Raw genomic sequence first — 22,544 nt, 5'->3', positions numbered from 1 at the left:
TGCATCATGATCATGCATCAAACACAGAAATTAGCATGCTATTGCCTGAAAACATCAATGACGATGTACCCTAACGCTGCGCTCGCTCTCAGGTCAGACCTGTTACATATTAAAAAGCTAAAATTAATAGTCCTAACCTAGCTCTGCCAGGCAGGGCTGTGTGTTACCGGCGTTATAGGCTGTATAAACGCCGGTAACTTTGGAAAGCATTTGACAGGGTTTGGCGTACAGGTTTACTTTGGAAATTACAGAAATATGGCATTAATGGTAATTTTTATAGCTTAATTAAGTCCATGTACGACAACATTAAGTATTGTGTGAAAAGTAACAACTGCTTTACTGAAGAATTTGACTCCAATTTAGGAGTTAAGCAAGGGTGTAACTTAAGTCCACTTTGTTTAATATTTTTATAAATGATCTTCCCAGTACATATGGTTCCAGTCAGGACTGTCCTATCAAACTTGGTAAACTCCTTATCAATTGTCTAATGTATGCTGATGATCTTTTATTGATTTCAGAATCTGAAACAGGCTTACAAAGCTGCTTAGATAAACTTCATAGTTTTTGTCGTGAATGGAAATTGTCTATTAATATAAAGAAGACGAAAGTTATTGTGTTTAACAAAAGTAATCATCTTGTAAAAGGAGTTACACTCACTTACAATGGAGTGACTCTTGACTTAGTGAAAGAGTACTGTTACCTTGGTTTTGTCATTACCCCAAATGGTAAATTCAAAGGTAATTTTCATAATCTTAAATTGAAGGCAATGAAAGCTCTTTTCAGCCTTCGTAAGGGCCTTCAAAATGGTTCACTTTCTGTAAAAGTTGCATTATCACTCTTTGATAGTTTAATTGTTCCTATTATGACATATGGCTGTGAAATATGGGGACATGAAATATGGGACATGAAATTAATGACAAATGTAACTTTCTCAATGATGTTAGTATATCTTTTTATAGATTTATCCTAGGAGTCTCTAAACATGCACCGTCTGATGGTGTTGTTGGAGAGCTGGGTAGATATCCAATTCACTTTCTGGTGATAAAGCACATGCTCAAATACTGGCATAGATTAGTTTTATCAGATGACATCTTACTGAGATCTGCTTATACATCCAGGTTGAATTCAGATTGGTCTAATTATATACAAAGCATTTGAACTCTTACAGTGGGAGTGATATATGGTCTTGTGTTTGCAATATCAATTCCACAGTTAATAATGTATATGATAGTTTATGTGAAACTTATGATCAAACATGGTTGAGAAATATTCATAATGATACAAGGAAGTGTGGAATGCAGAGGAATAAGCTCCGAACTTACAGACTATTTAAGACAAAATTTGAATTTGAAAGTTACTTGCTAGATATAAGATCTTTTACCTATAGGAGGTGGCTGACAAAACTAAGAATTTCGGATCACAACCTAGAAATAGAACTGGGTAGAAGGTCAATTCCAAAAGTTCCTGCAAATGAAAGATTCTGCAAGCATTGTAAGTCTTTAGTTGAGGATGAATTTCACTTTGTAATAGAATGTCCAAAATACAGAGCTTATCGAGATAGTCTATTTTCATCCACTAGTTTGTATAATCCTGGCTTTCATGATTTGAATGATAGAGAAAAGTTCATGTATATCTTTACTCACGAAAACAAACTACCTCTTGCCAAATTTATTTCTTGTACGTTAGTTCCTCCCCCAGCAGCAGCTTCATCCAGTGTTTGCGGCTTCATCCAGTGTTTGCGGAGTTTTGTAATTTTTGCCTTACCGCACTCCTTGAGTGTGTTGTTGAGCAATAAAGTAAAGTAAAGTAAAGGTAACACACAGCCCTGCCATGCATTGCTAGTTCTTAAACCCAAAACACAGCATCAATGACACTTGGCTCACATTTGTATTCGTATAAATTCCGGACATTCCTCTAGGTTCAAGGATATAACTTTTAATGATAGTCTTTGAATTTGTAAGAGTACAAGTACATTCAGCGTAAATGTGACCTTGTGTAGGCAGATCGATGACCCATTTCTCGACTGTGAGTTAGTCGTGTTGCTTTCGTTACTTCAAAATAATCATTACCTAAATCCTCTGGAGGTGATTCTGGTGTGTAGGCCCATCCTGATGACAGTCTGGAAAGTACTGGAGCAGACAAATGTGTGGGATACTTGGAAACAATCCGCAAGCGACAAAATAGGTTTGCCGCAGAAGCTTTCAGGAAGCCTCTGATGATAGTCGCCATGTTGCAAAGTACGCCCTCAGTGGAAGTAGTCACTGGGTTGGGTCAAGGGTCATGGGAAGTTACGCTGAGCAACCTCAAGTAAAACTGGATATGCAAGCAAGTGTCAGGCGCCTTATAGACCAGGGGCTGCGCTGTAGCGTACGGTATCACAGACTGGGCGTGTAATATAAATAACGAAATATTAAGTTAATAACGTACAATTCTGAAATAAAATAGGTTTGCGTTGCCTTTCTGCTGTGCTTGGCATGTAAGAAGACGTCACTCTTGGACGCGCAATAAACCCTACTCGTTCAGTGAATTTCCAAGTAGGCTAACGCACACCTAATCATAACTATGTTAAATATGTTTTCTTAATTACGATGGTCATTTATACAGTTTTTTATCTAGACTGTTCAAATCGAGTTAGCCTATATGGTATGAGCCCGGAGGAAAAACGCAAGCTTAAGCTTACAAATCAAACTTTCGCCAGGAAAGAAACAATTGTATAATCATTGAACATCAAAAGGTGGAAGATTTCGAAGATAAGGAATGAAAATGACAAAACTCCGATTTCAAACGTCACCCACCGTTATCACTTCTACTAAGTCTTAAGAGGGGCCTTCCATGCGGATAAAAACAGAAATTCAGAAATTCAAATATGGGCCTACTTGATGAGATTAAAAAACTTAACTTTTGTAAGCTTATAGTTGACGAAATGTGATGGAAAGTAATGAAAGAGGTGGATATTTTAGCCCGGCGATGATTGAAGATCGAAGATGCATCTCGATTTTCAATTTACAGTGACATTGTATTTTTTATCGTTTTTATAAAATATAGCAAAATACGAGCCATTGTTAATGACACGGTCACAGATGTTGGTCATAAGCAACTTTGGTTTGTAAGCTTAACTGTAGTGATGTATGAGAAAGACTCTTGGGGGTAAGAGCAACGGAATGAACACTAGCAGCTTGAGTATTACACATTATATTACAGACTTTTTTGCAAGCTACATTGCGTAGTGTTGTGGACACAATTATACTTGGAAAATGTATAAACAGCTTTGTGGTCAATAGTAGTTCTGTTTGTTGTTTCAAGATGCACAGATTTCTAACATAGTTGTTTTCATCTCAGTATTAGACACTTGAATCCATGGCAGGCCAAATGAGGGGAAGTATCACAATTTGAACGATTTTAATTTTTTTTTTAGCTTTTATCGACAATTAACAAATTCCAAGTCATGGTGACGACCTTGAACAGATGAAAGAACATAGAATATGAACATTCTCCAATCAAACTACACGTTTCATAAATTCTGACAAATTACCGTACCGGCTAAAATAAGTTTCTTTGTGATTTCAATCAAAATCCTGAGCATGAATACCCCTCAATTTATGGCTGCAGAATTGCGATATTTCATCAAAGGGACTTTCGGGATTAGTTAACAAAGTTACTCGACCTAATTTTAATCATGCGCTGTTCCGTTTCTTTGTTTATTCATTTTAGACTCTCAGCATTTTCTCCACTTGCGCGTTACCTTACCCAATTAACCAATGTGCCAAGTAGACCTATTGTGCCTCGTATTACGTGCAGGACACTGCTTTCTTCATTGGTGACAGTTTGAAAGTCCTCTAGGGGTCAACTGTGGCTGTATTCAGAGCACTGACGGGTTTCCAGAGTTATAGGAACGAAGTTTCATTGTAACCGTAAATAACGAATTATAATATTTATCGAAGGTCTCGCTAAATCGGGCGAACTTACAGGTTGTAAACGATCGTGATTAGATCATATTTTTGCAACCAAGATGTAGTGCATAGCCCTTGTACCGTGTTTCGGCGAATTCAGTTCGAGTGTATGATCTATTTGAGTATGATGAGGGAAAATCATGTTTTGTTTAAATCCGATCTGCCCTATTTCTACCTCGACCCTATTTCTACCTCGACCCTATACGGTGAGACGTTTCCAAAATTTACAAAAAGTTAATCTTAATAGTTTTCTTTTAGTTAAGAAAATGAAAAAAATGTTCTTAACAACTCTGTATTTAGGGGAACTTATAACCGGAAACACGCATTTCTCATCTTGGCAAAAAGTTCAGGATATAAAAAAGTTGTCAACTGGCAACCACATTCGACCATATCGCTGCACAGCATGCTGTGCCTTCTACGCCATTGTACACTGTCCTTGTGTCTTGTATAAACGAAATCAGTTCAATCATGTTTGAGTGGTGGCCCTTGATATTAGAAAAATTCTTGACAAAATGGTTGTTGGCTTGCCATTACGGGTATATTGCAACTAAAATGTACATCTTCATTTTGCAGTAACTCACCATTATCTCAAGTTTGAACAAAATCAGCTCACGTGAGTTTGTGTCAAGGGGAGGGGAGGTCTTTGGACTATACTTCTATCAATGCATAGGCATCATAAATGGTCTTTCGTATTTTGTTGGGTTTCGTTTATTTAAAGCAATGATTATATGCGAGTCGACTTGCTTTGGTCAGTTATTTGATGAATCATGGGTCAGTAGTACCAGTATGTATTGAATTGTCAACTTGTTTGAAAAGGTTCCATTTATGGTACAGATTTTGATTAAAAAGGTCGCTCTATGATGGCATGCTGATCTACAAGTTGTGTAAATACTGTAGGTTGGAAAGAGAAAAACATTGTTGGCGATATCGGAATACAGGTGTTTGCACAGACAGATTGCTCATTTCTGTCAAAGACGGACATATATACGCGTAATTCGTCAACGACATGAAAGCTTTATCGACCGATTGGCGTTCTTTTTCAAAATGTCAAATCAAATTGTAAACCTAGAATTCGTTCAACGAATAGTCATCTCCCTCGTTTGAAATAGCCTTCGTTTATATCTGTGTATTTCACTTTTTGAGTTTGGTGAGAGAAAATATTACTAGTAGTTCCTGGTGAGAGTGGAGTCTGCGCAGTAGGAACATGCTTAACGATGACTTCATATGGCGTCTGGTATTGGTAGAGACAGATATTGATAGAGATGTTTTCACCTCAGTGCTAGATGATATGAAAAGAAAACCCAAATCAATAGGTTCTGCAAAGTTAATGTGGGGAAATACAGATCACAGCATATAAACGTTATTTTCTATGATATCTTGAATACTTATACAGTTTCTAAGTCTTCATAATACTCGATATTCGTTCTGATCGACGTTTATCTGGAGGAAATTGATATTTCTAACTAAGGGTGCTTTCAGTTATATGTGAAGGGAGACATCTGGATGCCTTCCGTAAAAATGAGACCCTCCCCCGTCCCCTTTCTAAAATTTGACCCCTTTTTTCAACTTTATTCCGAATAAATATACCACATCACCTGTGACCAGGACAGTAGTCACACATACATTGGAGAGTCAAAACGTCCATTGTGTGTCCGCTTTAAAGAACACACCAACAGGGAAAAGACTACTGGAATTGGGGAGCACTGCAACGCCACTGGTCATAGCGTTTCCTGGCATAATACCAAGGTCCTAGCCAGGGAACAGGACTGGTTGAAACGTAAAGTAAAAGAAGCCATCTACATAAAACAACGGAGGCCAATCATGAATAGAGACCAAGGATATCAATTACCATAAATTTACGGACATATTATTCCGCCAGCTACAGAGACATATTAACGCTGAATAATTAACATCATTGCGTGATCAAGCTCCGTTGTAGTTGGATCGAAACGTCGCAACCGTTTCAAAAAGACCGTTCCAAAGTGACTATATTTCACTATCTCCTTTATTCCGAATAGTTTGAAGTACGTAAATGTCTACCTGGCTTAAATAAGCTTACATGCAGATATTTACATAGAAATACGTGGAGATAACGCCCAAGATGTCATATTTCATATTTGTATACAAGAGAGGCGTACGCGTGTTTTACCGAGTTATTAGAATGATTTCACAGCAAACTTAGGCTTGTCATTTGTTTGATGTTTTTGTTTTGTCATACAGAAAATGTTTATGTATCAAACTTATGGGATGTACTGTATGTATGGTAGGAATCAATTTATTTCTCCTTCAGTGAATTGTCATTCTGTCACTTTTCAAGTGATACTTCTGGTAAAAAAGCAAGATTGAATTAAAATAATTTGATAGTGAAATTAAAGTCAGTTAAAGTACTATACTTTAGTCAAAGGAACTTCTTTATAGTATGGTGTAATACTTCCATCCAGCTAATGGCAATGGTCACTGGATTGTTGCAGTTTTTTCTTTGCGCTGTAACCAACACACTGAGATTTTGTTTCTAGCAAGCGTAAATTAAGCCCCCTCCCCCCACCCCCACCAACCAGGCCAGGTTTGCAGAATGTGAAAGTCCCTAAGGGCAGGATTGTAAAAAATACACCATCCTCCAATCCATCCGGCCTATCCTCATAATGACTGAAAAGCTCCCAAATTGTTTGATAGTGTGTTCTAGCAAGCGTGACTGACATCACCAATTGTGGGTGATGACCGGTTGAAGTCATTTGTCAATCTTTCCCAGGGCAACCCTGGCAGACTGCAGTGTATCTGCAAGTCTGTATGTCATCATCAGGGAAGGGACAGGGCTAGAGATGAGGCTTCGGCGATTCTACACAACGTTGTGAAACTTCTCGCTGTGTATGTTCGACTGACGATCTGCATTTCTTGAACACAAACTTCCTAAACATGGTGCCAGTATGATCAATATGCCACCAGCAAGCAGAGTTGCACCGGCCACGAAGAAAGCTGCTTTGTAATCCCCCATGGTATCATAAAGCCAACCTGGAAAAGGATGGGAAAATTAAAATCTGTAAAACTTTATATTCGTGGTTTTTTGTTGAATTTCGATGTTTCTTTTCCTGTTACTCCTTTGAAATTAACTGAAAGACACTTTTTGGAAATAGTACACTTTTGGCAGCCCCCGAGAAGTCGTACTGCTTCGAAGGCATTTTCTACCTCTAGGTCAGCTATTAAACCAGCTCATACATACAGACATTACATTCCCTTACATTACATACAGTGAGTCTGGACGTCTAGATTGACAGTGCAATCATTAGTATTTTTACTGCTAGGACCGCAGTTAATGTGTTTTACCCGCAGGTGCTTGCAGTGTTGCTTGGATAGTCGATCGAATGCCCGGGATCGAAGTCTGAGGCGGAAGGCGAACTTCGGTAGTAGTGTAAAGAACAGTACCACTACCTCCGCGGTTCGGCCTTCTGCCTTAAACCTGTGGATTTACCTACACTCTTAGAGAGGATTTATTAGTCTGGCAATATTAGATAGTGACATGGTCACTCACCCACTGAAGATGCTGCAATAATTGTAGCCCTTGGTTGGTGGCGATTGGGCTTCTGTCGTGCGGCTCGCGCCTTGCCCCAACCAGGGCTACAATTTCTCCCTATACCTGCTAGTGTAAAAGCTGCAGTGCGGATCTGCACTGCATGGTCAAGGCACACACGGGGCCGCATTATTAGAGAATCTCGCCTTACCGTGTGCAAATTTCACTATAATCCTGCTCCCGGATAATGTTAGAGCCCTTGTAACTCCTATCGATGGTCAACTTTACTCCTTGCAGCTGAAAAATGACAGTTTAATGACTCAGGCGCGAAGTCAATTCGAACTGGACCGCCGTCGTTGAACTCTGTACCCAGCCGACTTGTATCATTACATTTTAGGGGTGGCCGACAGGTGTGAGGGAGCTGAATGAGCATGCTTATGGGTAGCCCTTCACTGCCTCCGGAGCCAAAGCCGGACACTCTTGCCATACTCGTAGGACTAGTTTATGGGATTGAAAGGGGTGGGTAATTTTCATGACAATATATAACTCTTGGTGAATAAAGAGAGATACTTTTGCCGAAGTTCAACTACGCATTTTAATTAGTTCATCTTCCCAACTTTCTCAAATATGTTACGTACTAGTTCAATAAATCCTACACGGGAAAGGGTCATTTGAAGCAGTTAGAACTTTGTGTCCATGCATATTGTTCAGAGGCGTGTGCCTAAGTTAAACTCCATAACTAGTTCAACTTTCACAACTAAGTTCAACCATCCACCTCATTGGTACAACTACATTTACAAGATGCCGCTGTTGTTCAATGTGGAAAGAGTGGTTCCAAGCAAAATCTGTTCGACTAAAAAGGTCACAATGTGTGAAGTGGGATGCCAAAACGGCATTCTTGTCCATGACGGCGTGACTTTGAACATTTTTTTTAAAAATCGGATATTTTCCATCTAGTATCAAAGTTTGACATATCGACGATTTCGGGATTACTGTGAAATCGCCGATCGACACTGGACTCAGCACTCTGCGTCTGTGAAATCGCCTATACTTAGGGATGGACCATTAGACCTTGGGAGGGGGGGTGGTCACAATGAAATTGTGAAAATTTTTTTTTTACTATTGTAAATTTCTGAAATTTTTTTTTTCCATTTGAGATTAGCTGTGCAAATTTTTTTTTTCAGAGTAAATTTTCAGATTTATAATTTTTTTTTGTTTGTCGCTGTCTGAAGATAAAGAGGGCAAAGATGTGGTGCCAAGCACCACAAGCGGCCACGCAAGCGGTCACGGGGGGGGGGGAGGTCAGGAGAGGGGTGTCCCCCTGCTGCTGTTGGAGCTTTTGAAAAATAGAGATTACAATGGTGTTATTTGGTGGCACTTGGGGAGTATTTTTGAAGGGGAGGTCAGGAGGGGGTGTCCCCCTCCTGCCGTTGGAGCTTTTGAAAAATAGAGATTACAATGGTGTTATTTGGTGGCACTTGGGGAGTATTTTTGCGGGGGGTGGTCAGGAGGGGGTGTCCCCCTGCTGCCGTTGGAGCTTTTGAAAAATAGAGATTAAAATGGTGTTATTTGATGGCACTTGGGGAGTATTTTTGCGGGGGGTGGTCAGGAGGGGGTGTCCCCCTCCTGCCGTTGGAGCTTTTGAAAAATAGAGATTAAAATGGTGTTATTTGGTGGCACTTTGGGAGCATTTTTTTCGGATTACACATCTTCCTCTGAAACATGGTCTTCTTGCTCCTCAGTAGCTTCCTATAGTTTTGAAAATTGACTATTTTGGTTTCCTGGCTTCCCTTTCTACTGCGTGGTGAAATGGCTACATGCACCCCACCAAACATCATGCATATCTCATGATTCAAATTTGATTTTGACAAGCTGAGAAGCTAAAATAAGCTAAATAATATAGTTAAATTTGCATATTGTGTTTTTAGAGCAATTGTTGCCCTTTTTTGATCAAAACATCTATTTCTCTGTAGCAGCATGTCCAAATTGATTGGATGTGTATAGATGTGTTGAAATTTCAATATTTGTCTTTTTAGGGCAATTTATGCCATTCATGGTCAAAAAATCTGTATTCTCTGAAAGGGCTTGTCCAATTTCTTTGAAATTTGCTACACAAAAACGATTAACCATGCAGATTTATTCAGTATTTGCTATCGAGAAACTTTCAAAGTTCAACCCCTTTTGTGTGTTTTGTGTTGGGATTTGTTGGATAGATGGCATTCTACGTAGTGTATTCTTGAATGTTAAAACATGTGTTGCTGTTGTTTTTTGAGGCTGTTTTTTGAGAAAAAAGAATTGAAAATGCCTTTTTAAAAGCAAAATAATACATAATGACTTGATATGTTGTTTTATCATTATTGACGTGTTTCTACTTGTTCACCCATTCTTGCAGTCATCATTGCAATAAAATGCTGTGAAAAAAATGAAACTGATGTGGCCTGCATCTGTTTACCTTGATCTTAAAAGGCAAATACAACTTTCTGTCTTGACAACCATACCATAGTTTCAATGTTTTACCTAGTGTACCTGCTTGGTTTGTACGCAGGAAACAAGTAGAAAACAGGTTCTATAATTTCATAATTTTCAAGTGATCAGAATACAAAAGTCCTGAAAAGATAAGATAATCACAACTTCCAGTATAAGGGATACAGTCACTCTTAATGTATAAATTAAAATTAAAAATGTGCCGGGAGGATGTACTAAAAAATACAGAAAGTTGCTTTCTGTCGGTAAAATCTAAAAAAATCAAAATTTTTACAGACTTTTGCAGATTTTTTTTTACGCCTTTGTCTTCTTATTTTTTTTTTTTTATTTTGCAGACTAGTTTGAAGATTTTTTTTTCCTAACTTTCTGCTCTGAAAATTTTTTTTTCTGTTTTTGACCACCCCCCTCCCAAGATCTAATGGTCCGTCCCTTACAGAATATTTATCGGCAATTTCCGGACTCTAGACGATACTACAATGACTAGCCTTGTGCCACGGCACGCCGGGTCTGTGAAATCGCCGATATTTATTTATAGTTACTTATAGTGCAGCTTTGCCAAATACTTTGCTATTTGTATACAACACGTAGGTATTTTACTGTTTTTGTAGGGTCGTAGCATTTCTTAACTCATTACACAAACGCGGATTACATTCCAGATTAATTTTCTCACAGGACATTTATGTAGTCTCGCTTCGAATCATAGTGAACTTTACAGTGTGCATGATGAACTCAGTATGGAAATAGCCTAATATAGGAGCGACTTCCTCCAATCTGATTAAAATCAGATGTAGAGTACGGCGACGTCTTCTTATGCGTACGCGGTATTCTCTCGCTGTCGCGTAGTGAGAGGCGACAGCGACTCGGAGAGAATACCGCGTACGCATAAGAAGACGTCGCCGTACTCTACACCTGATTTTAATCAGATGGACTTCCTCCATCCGTTTGCTCATGACTACTTCAATAATGCAGTGTTTATCAATTTAAAATTTCGGCATTTTCTTGTCTGTCAACATACATCTTAATGATGAAGTAGGCCGGGTTGTATGAGGATTTCTTTACAGCATTTTCACATCTGTGCTTTTTCATGGATACATCTTTCTTTTTGTAACAAATTCCTTGAATCAGCATGTTTTACATACATGCTTTGATATTGACCTCAGCAGTTTTTGAATAAATCGGATAAAATTTGAAGCACCGAAGTAGTAGTAGTCACAGTACAGTAGTAGTATCTATTTAAAGCTTCCCATTTTCACACAAAGTTGAGAATGTTCCGGACTAATTAAACTCATGTCATGATGAGTGTGGGGGAAAATGACATACATAACATGATCAAAAACAGAAGTGGACCAAAAATGGACTCCTGAGATACACCGCACCAATCGACAAAACATGAGCGTGTACACCTAAATAGCTAACATTGACTTCTTCCTGCAAGGTCTGATCGAAACCACTTCAGTGACAAATCAGAAAACATGTACACAGAAAGTTCACTCAGCAAAATGTTATGATCAACGATGAAAAAAATCTTTAAGTATATCTAAAAACAATTATCTTCATCTATATTCTGTAAAAGTATAGACCCTGGTCAGTTAACTTGACTAAAGCAATGTGACAAGAGTGATGTTGTCTGATGATTGTGAGTTGTGACAAAAAAGATTAAATGCATAAAACTGTAAAAACTAATATAAACATGTTTTTCTAGTATTTTAGATTGAACTGGTAGAAGGGAGATAGGCCTATAGTTGTTAACATCGGAACTATTTCAGCACATTTGAAACAGTCGGAAAATGTACCACTATAAGCTTCAAGATTAAAAAGAGTCGCGAATATTTGTCAGACATTTCACCACTTTACAGCTCTGGCCAAGCGCTAGTCTGGCTCGAACTTCGCTACTAGATGATACTAGAGTTTGTTAATTAGGCGGGTAAATATCCGATATATATTGAAGATTTTATAGCCTTAGAGATCTATATCGTATAGTATAGTAGCCGTAAATGTCGATTGGATATTTTATAATTATATTGCGGTGTCCTCTTGTTGTCAGAGCATCTGTATAAAATGGCAAAGACGAGACGACAGACTTTGCATTGCGTGAATATCTCTTCACTTCTCAGGAAATAAAGATGGCAAGTTCTTCAATGGTCACTGGTCTCTCTTTGCTTTCAGCGATAGTGGTATTCTAGCAGTAATTGAAAAGGAGCAAACAGTCCTATTACCTTTTTCAATCCTCCAAAAAGATAGCGTTAAAATAACAATAACTATACTGCCACTAGCGCGCTACTGTACTGCTAGTGCCACCGTTTTCATTAGTCCCTCACTGTCGGCCACCCCTAAAATGTAATGGTACAAGTCGGCTGGGTACAGAGTTCAACGACGGCGGTCCAGTTCGAATTGACTTCGCGCCTGAGTCATTAAACTGTCATTTTTCAGCTGCAAGGAGTAAAGTTGACCATCGATAGGAGTTACAAGGGCTCTAACATTATCCGGGAGCAGGATTATAGTGAAATTCGCACACGGTAAGGCGAGATTCTCTAATAATGCGGCCCCGTGTGTGCCTTGACCATGCAGTGCAGATCCGCACTGCAGCTTTTACACTAGCAGGTATAGGAAGAAATTGTAGCCCTGGTTGGGGCAAGGCGCGAGCCGCACGACAGAAGCCCAATCCCCACCAACCAAGGGCTACAATTATTGCAGCTACCACTGAAGATGCCTCAACCAGTCCTGCCATACGAATGTGATTATCCTTGACCCGAAATGTAACAGCGATCATTCATACTTGCTATTGCTGCAATATGTAATTAAAAACTTTCTCACCCGAAAACGGTGGACCAGCCACGTAACCAATGCCCATGATAAAATAGTCAAGTCCAACACCTGTAGATAAATGCTGCTCTCCAATACATGCCCTGATTGACACTGGTACAAGAGGTTGATATGTACCAGAAGAAAGTCCAAGTAGAGCTGCTAAAGCCACTAATATTCCGTAAATGTTAGTCAGAGGGTTCAGTAGCATTCCGACACCACCTATTGCGATGGCAATGCCAAAGAGACGAATAGGAGATATGAGTCCATGGTCGACGATGATTCCATGGCAAGTTCGTCCTAATAGACTGGTGGCGCCAAGTACTGTCAACATGAGTGATGCATCCATTTTTGAAATCCCAGATGAGACCGCTCGAGCTACAAGGAGAGTTATGGCAGTGTTCCAACCGAATCCTTCTAAAAACTGAGCTATACAGATTATTGTAAATGTAGGATATTCCATGAACAAAGTTATTCCTATCATCGAAAAGAAATTTTCAAGTTTTTGTCGTATTTTTCGTTTTAAATTAAAATTGCTTGAATCGAGAATAGATTTGTCAGTTATCCAAGTACCACTGCTTGTTGTGTTGTAGGTCTTTTTGTCATTTTGGAGATGGGCATCTGTTTCTCTGCCCAGTAACGACACAACTTGTTCATTAACGTTTGCGACACCGGTACGATTTTGGTCATCTGCCCTAACTTTGTTCTGTAAATGTTTGTTTCTCTGAGATCCCCTCATCCTTAATGACAATGGCCTCATTAAGGCACCACATACCATAAGTTGTGCACTGAGACCACCAGCAAGGAGCAGGGCGCCCCACCAGTAGTATTCTCTGATCAGAATATTGTATATAGGTGGCAAGACGAGAGTTCCAATTGCAGCTCCGGTAAAGGTTATTCCGTTTGCAATAGCATATCTTTTCCTGAAGTACTCGCTAATAATCACCACAGTTGGTATTACGGCAATTCCAAATCCCCATCCTACGAGTAAAAAAGAAACGCTGAGCTAAAAACAAATAATACTGTGAACAAAAACACATGACTTATTTTGTTCACTCGAGTCCGGCGTTCGTTCCATAAAAAAAAACATATTGTGTTAAATGTGGTTCAATAGGTCTTCGGAAAAATGAAAACACACGATGTTGGTAAAATCAATAAATAAATTTCCAAGTCGACATCGTAAAATCAACCTAATCCTCTGAAAGGAACAAAGCCAGCCAGTGACAATAGAAGAACCTGTCGCCAACAACAATACCACTGAATTCGAAGTTTGTGAACGGTGATATAAAATATAATTTACTGCACAAGCAACGTAATATGAGTGTGAGACAGGCTTCTCAGTTCTGCTTTCTTCTTGTTTCGTACATCTACAAAAATTCAATTTACACAAATTTAATAGCAGATGTCAGTACCGACTTCACAGCTGGAGATATCGATTATCCTTAACTTTAATCCAACACCAGCAAGTAAAATCTGCATGAACATGTACGTACCAATACACACGCCATATGACAAGTACAGAAACTTGAGAGACGGTGCAAATGATGACAAAACGAACCCAATGGTCGAAAGAAAACCACCAAACATAACCGTAGGACGTGATCCAAAGTGAGTTGTCATCAGCCCAGCCAAAGGTCCTGGAAAACAATCCAAGATGTGTGAATATAGTAACGTTAGGGATAATTCAATGTCACAAGGCTCCCTGCTTCAATAACGTACTTACCTTCTAGTAGCTTTTCCTCAGCCATATCTGCCGTTTTGACACAACACAGAGAAATTACATCACCGACTTCAATGTATTTATGGTGCATGGAGATATACAATCGTGGTTTCTGCAGTTTTTATTTATTTATTTTTTTTTTGTATCATGTTGGTCATTCAATTGCAAATAAGTCAGTTTGTTATTATACTTTGAAATGTACAGCATTGAGTCAGAAATGAAGGTTAACATACAATCTTTCAACGGAATATACATAGCACACGACCAGATCTCTTGTATGGTCCATGCACTGCCCTATGTGACCGAGGGACGGGAAGACAAGCATGCCCGTCCCTCGGGCAGTGAAGTAATTGAAATGGGGCAGGAATATGCCCAAACTGAAGAGATTGTCGTGCTGCAGACAAGATTGGGTGCCCTACTGGAGTTAACACTCTGTGTAGTATGATCGATGGTGAAGGACCGAATAGTAGGATAGGAAACCATGCACTGTCACTTCTCAAGGTATGGTAAAGTGGTTTGTTTCCTTTATATTTGTTTTTTAGACATTGAATCGACCTTTGGACAAGTTCTTGTTTGCGTTTATTGATTTAGTACTAGTAGATAATGATTCAGAACAAGCAGTGGGTTGAAAGACGTCAGTAACAAGTAACTGACAAACCTGTCTTATTAAAGGAAACCTTGAACGATCTCCTTTCGAGATAAAAATTAAAAATCAGAGGTCACCGTTCGAAATTCGGTGCAAGAAAAACACTTGATACACTTGATATTCAAAATGGTTGGCATCTTTGCGTTAACTCTATGGGTAAAATTCCATTTTCAATATTCACAAAAACAAGCAGATGAAAACCCATTTACAGATTTATTCCATGAACTTGGATACTAACCCCCGAAAAGTGGAAAAGTTTGAGAGTCCGAACATTGGCTGAGGCGCATTCTACTTGGTCTGTCGGAATAGAAGATATGTGGATGCGTGTCTATGATGCGATGTAGTAGCGCAATCGTCACTGTTTTTTAAGTTACGGTTTGGAGTATTCCCTACATATGTGCAAGTGCACCGCGAGATCAGCTCCACAGACTCCGTTACACTCCGTGTGGTTCAGATTGCACAGCGATTGTCTCACTCAAAGAGTTTCACACAAAAAGGATCATCATCACGGTTATGACCTGAAGTGATTTACAATGTAAGTTCACTTGATCACCGATTTGAACCAAGTCTTGCTTGGCTGGTGCAAATACTACAAATTACGTTAAAAGTACAAAATGATGAAATCGTGAAAGCTTACCTATACTAGTGATGTTAACTCCAAACAAAGCTCCAATCCACGCAGCCTGTGCAGCACCTTGCTTAAAATATTCCATGAATTCAACTACAAAGATTCCACCGACGGCAAAGGTTCCCCCGGCGATGAAGAACACAACAAATCCAGCAGCAACTACTACCCAACCATAGCCACCATCAGGAGGCTCACAACCTCTGTATTTATTCGCATCACCCATCCTTCAAAGAGAGGAAATTGATTTATGTAAAGTGAACATGCTTTTTCTAATAAGTTTTGGTGAGACTTTTACCAGCTTCAGTTTATATGTTGTGTAAGAAGCACAGTGTGCTTCCAGACGATTTGTCATTTTAGAAAGTCTGAGATAAATCTTCACACAATGAATCTGTAAAGCGAAAATGAGATATTGATTGCCAGGTCTTAGATTTTAAAAGTAACTTTTTGTTCTTCCCTCAACAAAGGTAAGAAACTTATTTTTGGATAAAAACATTAAATTTATGTATATGATGTAACAAATAAGCTGTGTGAAGGTATAAGACCTTGGCAGAGGGCCGACGATCATGTCAATTTTTTTAAGTAGCGTGGCTGTTCCCATATTGAACATCCTAAGATTTAATTTAACACCTGTAGCGTTCAAGTTTTCAAGCTTATTATAATTGACATCCAACAAGATATTTTAAATGTTTGTTTTAGCAATATTGTAGAAGAAAATGAGTCAATATTGAAGTATAAAAAAGGAAAATCAAAAATTGCGCACCACAGGCTGAGTTCAAATTGTCAGACCAATTTGTTGCAACTTTACGCAATTACAGATACATCATTGCCATGTCACTTCATGTACTACTGCAAGCATGATTTTCTGTTATCACTGGTTTAGATAGCCATGGGAGCTATAGAAATCATGTTATAATTATCACTGGTTTAGATAGCCCTGGAGCTATAGAAATCATGTTATAATTATCACTGGTTTAGATAGCCCTGGAGCTATAGAAATCATGTTATAATTATCACTGGTTTAGATAGCCCTGGGAGCTATAGAAATCATGTTATAATTATCACTGGTTTAGATAGCCCTGGAGCTATAGAAATCATGTTATAATTATCACTGGTTTAGATAGCCCTGGAGCTATAGAAATCATGTTATAATTATCACTGGTTTAGATAGCCCTGGAGCTATAGAAATCATGTTATAATTATCACTGGTTTAGATAGCCCTGGAGCTATAGAAATCATGTTATAATTATCACTGGTTTAGATAGCCCTGGAGCTATAGAAATCATGTTCAACTATTGAGGGCTATTTTCTGTCATCACAAGGTCTATCTGTTAGGGTCTCTACCCTAACTACGTACATCATATATATCAATAATAGGAAACATCCTGTAGAGCAGTAATTTGTAATACTTTCGTAATTTGTAATACTGCAGTAAATTGTAATGAAATTTGGAGTAATTGAACTAACGCAATTTGTAATAAAATTTGGAGTAATTTGTAATAACAATCACTGCAGGGATTTGTAATAAAATTTGGAGTAAATTGTAATAAAGCTTTTTTGATGAACCAATCTCTAATTTGAATGGTGGTACTAGTAAGTGAACAGACGCTGATTACATATCATTTTATTTCGAGCAAACATGTTTTCTTGTAATCATGTTTTAGCACAGTTTTAACATAGATGGATTTTCAGGTAACAGACGGCCCTTCGCAGGCGGCAGAAGTTGCAACTGAAAAATGACCTTAGGGCAGCGCTGCCCTTAGGGCAGTTCAGAGCGGAGTAGACATGTGCACAACATCCAATGACGTCACTGAGGAACTGTATGTCTGCCCTGAGGGCAGCTCAGATATTGCTGCCCTCAGGGCAGATTGGCAGATAGGATAGGAAATGTATGTCTGCCCTAAGGGCAGCTCTAATAAATTGCTGCCCTCAGGGCAGATCGGTAGATATACACTATGCAAAACTTATTGCTGATCTAAGTCCAGATTGGTAGATTACACTATGCAATACTTTAAGGATAGGATATATAAATATGTCTGCCCTGAGGGCAGCAATATGTCAGAGCTGCCCTCAGGGCAGACAGACATTTCCTATCCTGAAAGTATTGCATAGGGTATATCTACCAATCTGCCCTGAGGGCAGCAATATATCTGAGCTGCCCTCAGGGCAGACATACATTTCCTATGCTCACACATCATTGTGTAATTGTATATCTATCAATCTGCCCTGAGGGCAGACATACATTTCCTAAACTATCTACCAATCTGCCCGAGGGCAGCAATATATCTGAGCTGCCCTCAGGGCAGACACACATTTGCTATGCTCACACATTATTGCATAATTGTATATCTATTAATTTGCCCTGAGGGCAGCAATATATCAGAGCTGCCCTCAGGGCAGACATACATTTCCTATCCCATCTACCAATCTGCCCTGAGGGCAGCAACATATCTGAGCTGTCCTCAGGGCAGACATACATTTCCTATCCTTTCTGCCAATCTGCCCTGAGGGCAGCAATATATCTGAGCTGCCCTCAGGGTAGATATACAGCTCATCAGTGACGTCATTGAATGTTGTGCACATGTTTCGTCCACTATGAGCTGCCCTTGGGGCAGCGCTGCCCTCTGATCATTTTTCAGTTGCAACTTCTGCCGCCTGCACGGCCTTCTAACGACGCTGAAATTAGACTCGGTTTCGGATTCGGTTTCGGATTCAGTTTCGGATTCGGTTTCGGATTCGAGTGACTGAAAGAAAGTTTATATTTTCAGCCGATTTAGTTATACTGTGGAATACTTTATTTTCACTTGGAATTTATTTTCATTACTTTCGCCGGACCTGTTTTTCTGCCACAATAAAATCAAATCAGACTAGACAAAGTTAAAATAAGACAGTGAAACAATGAAAATCTGTTTTCAGTTAATATAAATTTCTGTGAAAATAAAATAGTCTTCAGTATTTTCGTATGAAAAGATAAATATTTGTCGTCAAGAACAAGTTTTTACTGGATTACCTACCGGCATATGTAGTATATATTTTAAAGAATAAATTGTGTGCATATGTTCACAATCAAAATGGTTAAAAAATAGAAATTACAGAGAACTTCGAAGCACTTTAATTCGAAATTAAAAGGAAGTGTCGAGCAAGGACAACGACATTTACAAAACATTTATACTATAATTTGTTTATATGTCACAATGTGTGTTACATGGTATAATGCTAATGTGCTGTATTACTTTGCTGTTTTGGTTGATGTTGTTCTACACAGATTTCATTTTGAATGTACCATACCAAACCTGGACTAAACTATCAGTTAATATGTTGTATAATAAAGATTGCATTGAATGCTTTCCTTTGTATTGTGCGAAGTACTGTTAGCTTGAATAGTCTAAACTGCATAATACCCATAATTGCTCATGAGTTGTAACTTTTGACTAATTTTCCAGCAGTTTTGTTTGGTGTATTCATGCACTATAGTTTCTTGCTCTACTGCCTAAAGTTTTTTGTATTTTAAACTGTATAAATTATGATTATGTGCGAAACATTTATGTCATGAAATATATACTACATGTGCAGTAAGGTGATCTAGTTAAAATATCTCCTTGTGTATATCAGTAGTTATCATATTTTCGAAAAAATAATAACATAAGCTGGAAATATAAAACTATTCTCAGTTATTCGAATCCGAAACCGAATCCGAAACCGAATCCGAAACCGAATCCGAAACTGAGTCCAACTTCAGCATCGTGGCCTACTATCTATCTATCCACGTTAGGGGGCGCCCTGCCATCCTTCCCTGAGAACCGAAACTTTTGAATAGCTTAAGCGGGGCTTAGCACACTAAAGTTTCGTTCGAAAGAATCAAGGAGTCATTGGTTATGTTTTTTACCTGGAGCGATAGTAGCTGACTCCTTTCCAGGCTTATAATTCTTGCATTTCTTTAAGAGTAATAATGATTGGAATATTTTCAAAACTTCGGCAATGTATCGAAATTTTGTAGGAAAAAAACCTTTGGAAATGGTAAAGGTATAGGATATTTTCCACTCGAAACATCGCCAAGTAAACCTATGTCGCCGACGCAAGAAGTTTATTGAAAACACTTACACAGTGCTTGTTGATGACTAGGTTCTAAGGGAAGGATAGCAGGGCGCCCCCTACGATTGCTAGATAGCTAGAAGGCCGCCTGTTACCTGAAAATCCATCTATTTTTTTACATGTCAAAACTTTGCTAAAACATGGTTGCTCGAAAAAATCATGTTTGCTCGAAATAAAAGGATATGTAATCAGCGTCTGCTCACTGACTAGTACCATCATTCAAATTAGAGATTGGTTCATCAAAAAAGCGTTATTACAATTTACTCCGAGTTTTATTACAAATCACTGCAGTGATTGTTATTACAAATTACTCCAAATTTTATTACAAATTGCGCTAGTTCAATTATTACAAATTACTCCAAAGTTTATTACAATTTACTGCAGTATTACAAATTACGAAAGTATTACAAAGTACTACTCTACACACCCTTCTCCTTGAAATCTTCATTTAGGATCATATAGGATCTGAACTAATCTGTATTTTACTTCCAACGCAGTTTTGCTGGATTTTTAATTGAACGCGAAACAAACTTTCCAATGACACTCAACAGACACAGCCCTATAGACTCTGCAAATTGTACTGACAGCCATCGGATACCAAAATTCTTCTCTACTTTTTCTGGGCATAGCCTTGTTTCACTAGTTTGAGACATGACAAAATAAAATATTATTTCTCATTTATTGAATAAATGCAGATAGAGCACTGCCGGCTGGCATTTTTAATTCCAATTATTTAGTTCATGAAACAATACAAATGATGACATTTGCTTCCCAAATACCTCCCCTGGTCACGCCACTGACCTGCGTGGTATCTAATAATATCACGCTGCTTGAATACAGAAGGTCATGGGTCATCTGAACCCATGTTCTGTGCTGCTGCCGTAGATCGAGATAACTTGTTAAGTTTGTTCGGCCTCCTATTGTTGTATACCTTTACGTTTTTCGAAAAATAAACGAAAAATTGTGCCTGTTTTGGGTTTTAGAACATTTCCTTGTCACTTAGTATTTGGTTTACCAGTACGATTCCTGATCATGTTATTACTACAAGAACAGATTCGTTGGAAATCGTCCTTGTTTAATCCAATGACCGTGTTTGACCTGCCTGTCAAGGAGGTCTGCGTTGAATGATGAGAGCTTTTCAAGGCCGTTCCTATGTTTGAACTTATTGTGAACAGCCTTTATTTCTGACAGGTGCAAAATTGCACAAAAATTATCTGTTTAATTAAAAAAGATCTTCACATAATTAAGGTTCTTGAAGGATGACAATAAATTAAAGTCAACATTTTAAATAATTTGTAAAATGGATCCCGTTGATTCACGCGAGTTACAATGTGCACTATTTGTAATGTCAGAGATTAAACCTCTAATAGCTTGGCATCGTTTCTGAGTTCATTCAACGATCTAAATGTCTGTGACGATATCCATCACTAGTTACCCAGTCATATATACTAATCGTAACACCAAACGCTTTAGTTAAAATGTGGTTTCTTAACGACACACTCATAAAGCCAAGTCGATGTGCTAGTTTTGATTTTCAATCGCATGGCTAAGCATAATGCAAAACTTTGGCAACTCACTGGCATTAAATTTTATTCTACTGTCATCAGTTAGTTTTTCAACAAGGAAAACCCCGAAAATTGCATGAATTCGTTTGATAGTGGAGAGTCTTAAAATAATTCCAAAGAAGAGTTCTAGACGGTCTTACCTGGCTGCGTTTGTCTCAGATGTGGTTTGTAGCTCCAGCTGTCAAGTAATAGCACCACGGAGAAGTTTGCGGTTGCACGCGATATGGATGCATTGTTCACAGGAGATAACCTGATATAGGAGATAACTTGATTGGTCAAGTAGATGCCAATCAGAAAAGACCACTCCTATATATCTTTGTGAATTGTTTTCTGGCTTAGCCACGCCTCTCAATGTAAGTTGCTGATTTTAAAGGTATGATAATTTTTATAACGGTGGCCGCGTTTGCATAAGGCTACAAGAAGATTGCAGAAGTGTTTCAGTATTGTGTTTTCCATCATGTTCTAGGTAGTGTGTAAATATGTAGGATATACAGTCTCGAATAGGCATACCTTTAAAGGGACAAAGTCGCCCATTTGTTGTGAATATTGTTTGAAACGAGATAGTACTTATATTGTTTGACATGTTGAAAGATACTGAATGAATGGTTGACCATGCCTATATTCGACCCCGGTTTTAGACAAATTAAATGAAACCATCGCAAAAATGAATTAATGGTCATGACCATTAATTCATTTTCGCGATGGTTTCATGTACCGTGTCTACAACCGGGGTCGAATATATGCATGGTCACCCATTCATTCAGTATCTTTCAACATGTCAAACAATATAAGTACTATCTCGTATCAAACAAAATTCATGATAAATGGGCGACTTTGTCCCTTTAAAGAGTAATATTTCGACCTCAAGTCAGGAATGCTTAATTTCCATAATCTAACATCAACAAAAGAAGATCAAATAATCATTGTTTTCCTTTATTTTCAAGTGTACGCTGCCCGGGGTTCGCTGCCAAACGTACAGGGAGCATTCGGGTTTTTTTAGGAGGAGGGGGGCGGTGGAACTTAAGCTGCAAATTAAATGCAAAAAGCGACCCCGCTCCGAATTCAATTTCTAACATTTGACCCCTCAAATTCATCAGTCGTAAAATGTGATGCCACCCCCCTCAATTATTCATCTGATTTGATTAATAAACCCAT

General features: G+C 38.5%; 2 protein-coding genes across 2 annotated transcripts in view; both read right to left on the bottom strand.

Moving 5' to 3' along the window:
- The window catches only part of LOC139141715 (2-oxoisovalerate dehydrogenase subunit beta, mitochondrial-like), a 39,179-nt gene extending 36,925 nt beyond the window's left edge, over positions 1–2,254 (bottom strand). Inside the window, exon 1 of the mRNA XM_070711324.1 lies at positions 2,070–2,254. Within this exon, the coding sequence (XP_070567425.1) occupies positions 2,070–2,229 (160 nt within the window). The 5' untranslated portion in view covers positions 2,230–2,254. The remainder of the gene's footprint in view (positions 1–2,069) is intronic.
- Positions 2,255–5,937: 3,683 nt separating this feature from the next.
- Positions 5,938–21,639, bottom strand: LOC139141713 (monocarboxylate transporter 12-like). The gene is made up of 5 exons (XM_070711320.1): positions 21,530–21,639; positions 15,745–15,959; positions 14,235–14,378; positions 12,754–13,722; positions 5,938–6,959 (listed from the first exon to the last, which is right to left on the bottom strand). The coding sequence occupies exons 2-5, from the start codon at positions 15,956–15,958 to the stop codon at positions 6,787–6,789; spliced, it is 1,500 nt and encodes a 499-aa protein (XP_070567421.1). The 5' UTR covers position 15,959; positions 21,530–21,639; the 3' UTR covers positions 5,938–6,786.
- Positions 21,640–22,544: the final 905 nt, after the last annotated feature.

This window comes from Ptychodera flava, chromosome 10, assembly GCF_041260155.1.
Source record: "Ptychodera flava strain L36383 chromosome 10, AS_Pfla_20210202, whole genome shotgun sequence".
Lineage (NCBI taxonomy): Eukaryota > Metazoa > Hemichordata > Enteropneusta > Ptychoderidae > Ptychodera > Ptychodera flava.
The sequence above is the reverse complement of the archived record's forward strand: the minus strand, read 5'-3'. Positions and strand labels throughout refer to the sequence as shown.

Excerpts from the sequence above, each read along its gene's own strand:
- LOC139141713 (XM_070711320.1), bottom strand. The coding sequence starts at position 15,958 with ATGGGTGATGCGAATAAATACAGAGGTTGTGAGCCTCCTGATGGTGGC. Across the intron at positions 14,379-15,744 it reads AGTTAACATCACTAGTATAG|GACCTTTGGCTGGGCTGATG; the intron begins GTAAGCTTTCAC and ends ATTGTTTTCCAG. Across the intron at positions 6,960-12,753 it reads GGCTGGTCCACCGTTTTCGG|GTTGGCTTTATGATACCATG; the intron begins GTGAGAAAGTTT and ends ATCCTTTTCCAG.